At 41.6% G+C, this 4719-nt stretch overlaps 1 protein-coding gene across 1 annotated transcript in view; it reads left to right on the forward strand.

The window, feature by feature from the left end:
- Positions 1–663: 663 nt before the first annotated feature.
- LOC104169135 (solute carrier organic anion transporter family member 1C1-like) overlaps positions 664–4719 on the forward strand; it is a 16489-nt gene continuing 12433 nt past the window's right edge. Inside the window, 1 exon segment of the mRNA XM_009709956.1 lies at positions 664–792. Coding sequence (XP_009708258.1) covers positions 664–792 — 129 coding nt within the window.

A 4719-nucleotide genomic window follows, 5' to 3' on the forward strand; every position in this document is an offset into this window, starting at 1 on the left:
TGTTCTCAAAGTGCAGTATTTAAGTTTTCTTTACTTCTTTGTATTTACCTGCAAAGAAGCAAATTCACATTTTTTTCCTGTAACAATTGAGCACTGAGCCCTAAGGCTCTATCTAAAATGGTAAAGGGAACTAAATCTCTTTATTCTTGTGTAACTCATTAACTAACACCAGAAGATTAGAGTTAACATTTCAATCTAAAACAATTCAAGTCCCTCATTAAAGGGGCTAGATTTCTTTTGATCTAATTACTTAATGTCCCAGATATATGGGAAATTTAGAGAGCAGCTCTGAGAAGTCTCTGCAGACATGGTCACATCTAGAAACGTGAACTTACATACAGGCTCCAGAAGTGTTGTTTAAAATACTAAAAAGCCTCACTTAGTCTACCGGTAATGCTTGGTCAAATGTTCAAGGAAATCACATTGATGATAGCTAGAGAATGAAGATGATGACTGTTTGCTGAGTGTGCTTTAATCTTCATTATTATAGGCAAGTGGATTGCAAATTTCCATAATTAAACATCCAGTGCACTGGTCAGATTCTGTTGTAAGGTTTGATAATTGCTGTTGTAGAGAAAACAGTATAGCGGGGTGTACTGTTTAATAGGATGTCCTTTTAAAATGTTCTCAATGTTTTCTGGTTTAGAGGCAAGTGATACCATCATGGAGATTTCATCAAAAGAAAATACTCAGTTTTTCTCAAACAACACAGTCCTGCCTGTTGACCGATCTTCATTCAAATCTGAATCTTCCTCATCCAAGGAAAAACAGTCATGTTGTGGAGGTATAAAGGTAGAGTAAGAGTTTTTGGATATTACAGTAGGGATTTAGAAAACCTCTTTTTTTTGGTGAACTACTGCTTTTTCAGTTCTGATTATGTCTTGCTGAGTCATTATGAAATTATTAAAGAATTTTCAGTCACAAAAAAGTCTGCTACAGATTTGTATTTGCCTTATGTTTAGCAATGTTCAAATATAACATGTTGGTTGAAGCTTGTGTGTTATGAAATCTTCAAGGGTCATCCTCAAAGTTCACTATATTCTCCTTTTTGCACCACCCTATTTTCCTGATGCTAAGAACAGAGTATCAGCAGACAGGTACCACAGGCAGCTGTTAGTACAGAATGTTTTTTTAAGATTGTAGTCATGGCAGTCTTCTGGGCTCTGAAAAATAATATTTGTCTTATGGTCCATGTGTTTTGAGTGCTGTTAAAAATATTAAAATATTATTGTAATATTCCTGATTTGAGAGAACTCTGCATGAGGTGACTTTGAAACAAAACTGCAGAAGTATCACCGCTGTATCTGCATGTATCTCGCCCATGAGCAGTACCTCCTTGAGGCAATGGAAGCTCCCTGCTTTAAACCTCCTAATGTAGCTGTACCTACCTGACGGCAGGACTGCTGCACCTAGGAGGAGCATTCCTCCCTGAATGGGACACAGGGGTATAGGAGGCAGCATGATGCTTTGCCTACTGTCTCTACCTGCTTTCCAAAGCCAGGCTGTAAAATGCTGACACCCTCTTGAGTGAGGTCTCAATAACGACCATACAATGGTGAGATGCGATTATTTGAGCTATACGGAAAATGCATCTTTGGCCTTGCCCAGTACTTTTCGTCTCACCCAGTCTTTATTTCTTTTGGTTTTTTTCTCACACATATCTACTTTCAGATACTAATCCAGCTCCCAAACCAGTCAATTTCAGCAATAGTTGACCTGAAGTCTACAAATTATTCGAAGCAGTTAGATATTGTGGGATTAATTGAGTCTGATGACTGACATAAAAATATTTTGATTCCTGAATATTCTCCTTGAATTTGTCTGATCCTGTAAAGGTCCAGAAATGGGGTCCTATTTTGAAATACAAGATGAGTTGTATTAATTAAATTTGTAACATAATAGTAATTCTATCATTGTTCCTCCACTTGCTGTAAAAATCATCTGATTCCCTCATTGAATAAACCGTCAGTCACAGGTTAGCCACTCAGGAATCAGCTTATGAGATCCAAAAATAGAAAAGCAATAACATTTCAGCTCAGTTTCTTTCTGTTCTAAAAATTTTTGTCTTCTGGGAACGCAAACTGATATGATTAACCTATTCCAGTAGGGGCTTAGAAAACCTCTTTTTTTGGTGAACTAACCCTTTTTCAGTTCTGATTATAGAATCATAGAATGATAGACTGGTTTGTTGGAAGAGACCTTAAGATCACCTAGTTCCAACCCCCCTGCCATGGGCAGGGACACCTTCCACCAGACCAGGTTGCTCAAAGCCCCATCCAACCTGGCCTTGAACACTTCCAGGCATGGGGCATCCACAACTTCTCTGGGCAACCTGTGCCAGTGCCTCACCACCCTCACAGTGAAGAATTTCTTCCTAAAGTCTAATCTAAATCTGCCCTCTATATGTACATGGTCCCAAACAATGCCAAAATTATTAGGTGCCAGTCCCACTGTGGGGGCCAAAATACTCTTCCCTGCAGCCTGCCCTAAGCCATGGTCTCCAGTGCAGCCTGGTCCTGCTTCAGGCAAGCAGCCTTGGAGCTGGTCCGGCTTGGCATCATGCCACCCACACCACATTCATGCTACGTGCATTTCCATAGAGGCATTTAAATTGGGCCCCAATGAGGCCTGGAGTGGCTGGGATTCCTTTGAACTGTTCTTCAGGTGCTCTCCTGCTGACCTGTGATCCCTTTCCAGGCTCTGGGCATCTGTTGCTGGCGCTGGCACTGGCATCAAAATGGTAGGAGTGGGATGGATTGAAGCTCCCCTGTCCCAGCAACTTTAGTTTAAAGCCCTCTTCACCAGCTTGGCAAGCCTATGACCAAAGCTGGCCTTTCCCTTCTCTGACAGATGAGAGGAGCCCACCAGCGCCCAGTAGACCAGGTTTCTCAAAGCAAAGCCTGTGGTCTAAGTAGCTGAACCCTTGGCTGTGGCACCAGTCCCGTAACCATGTGTTGATTCGCCAGATTCGACTGGCTCTGTCAGATCCCTTCCCTTTGACCAGGAGGATAGACAAGAACACTACCTGCGCTCCAGAGTTCCTCACCAGTGCTTCCAGGGCTCTGTAATCCTTCTTGATGCTCTTCAGACTGCTCCTGGCTGTGTCACTGGTGCCCAAGGGAAACAAGAGCAGCAGATAACAGTCAGGGAACTGTGCAAGACTTGGTAGTCTCTTGGTGACATCCCTGATATGAGACCCCAGTAAGCAGCACACCTCTCTAGAGAGTGCGTCAGGTTGACAAACGGGTACCTCCATACCTCTCAGGAGAGAGTCGCCTACTACTATCACCATTATGTCTTGATGAGTCAGTATGAAATTATTAAAGATATTTTTACATCACAAGATTCTGCTTCAGATCTGTACTTGCCTAATGTGTTACCAAAACAATATGCAGATTCCATAGGTTGTTTTTACCAATCATCAGCCTTCTCATATGTTAAAATTGCCTTTATTAACCAAAAAGATGTGGTGAAATATTTACTTACAGTAATTGACAAACCACAGAAGAATGTGAAATCACGTGTACCTTTCTGTCCCAGCTCTACATTGGGAGCATTTTTCCACTGCTGCACACAGTCTCCATCTCCCTCCCGGGACAGGTGCAAACCCAGCTGAAAAACTTGTGCCAAAGACAGACAGAGATGTTTGAAGTTGTAGTTTGATCTGTATGATTTTCCTGTGGAAAAACGTGTATTTGTTTTCATATTGCTATTTAAAATCCAAGGGCAAAACACACTGAAAATGTAAAATACTATGGCAATACTTTTACTAGACAGCTCTTTGAGAGCCCTCACTGTGGGAAATCAGAGCTAGATACTGTTTATTTACCCACAAGTGTTTCTGAAGGAATAATCACCAGTGCTGTGAATGTGACACAGAGATATATTTGAACCTTAACACAAGAATTTGCATTCAACAGTGATGCCAGTGTTATTACCAATGTGCCTTGTCAAATGAGATGTTGTAAGGAGTATTGCACTGGAGGTGAGTACATCACTTCAGAGCACCTGCTTACTGGAAGCGTGATTGCTCAGAGAGCAGGCCTAAGGAGCAGAACAAGGATCTAGACGTCTCTTTCTATGAAACATTACTGTGTCTTTTAATTTCTGGTTTAGGGTTTGTTTGTTTGTTTGTTTTAACACCTTTAAAAAGAGCATCCCTATATATTCAGTCAACACAACCTGTATCTGAAGGTAGAAAACAATGTTGTGGTTTCTGCGATCAATTGCACAGTGTGTGAGTACCCCTGGAGATCTTAAACTCAGTAAGGCTGCATTCAGTGAAGACAAATTTAGGCAATAGATCTGCGGGAGTGAAACAGTTGGTGCTGAGGACCCTGCAATCCTGCTGTACGCATTTCAGGGTGGGGAGTTACTTCAGATCAGCTCTAGCCTTGTCCCAGAGACTGAAGAGCCATTGACCGCTGAAGTGAATGTAATGCCCTTCTGGAACACCTCTTCCAGTTTAATTTTGTGTGAAAGGGATTCAGTCTGCACATTTGAAATATATACCAAAGAACAGTGAAGGGGATGGGAGTTTCATTTCCAAAACCCACTCCTGATACAGTCTAACACACTAAAACAGACATAGTGATAACTAAGAGAAAATAACTGCCTCTGCAAAACGAAAGGATGAGAGAACATTGTCCCCCAGCAAAATGCAGTGTGCACTCCAAAGAAAATGTATGTATTAGAGCTTGCAGGAGATCTGGTAGGGAA

This window comes from Cariama cristata, unplaced genomic scaffold (assembly GCF_000690535.1).
Source record: "Cariama cristata isolate BGI_N322 unplaced genomic scaffold, ASM69053v1 scaffold22331, whole genome shotgun sequence".
Lineage (NCBI taxonomy): Eukaryota > Metazoa > Chordata > Aves > Cariamiformes > Cariamidae > Cariama > Cariama cristata.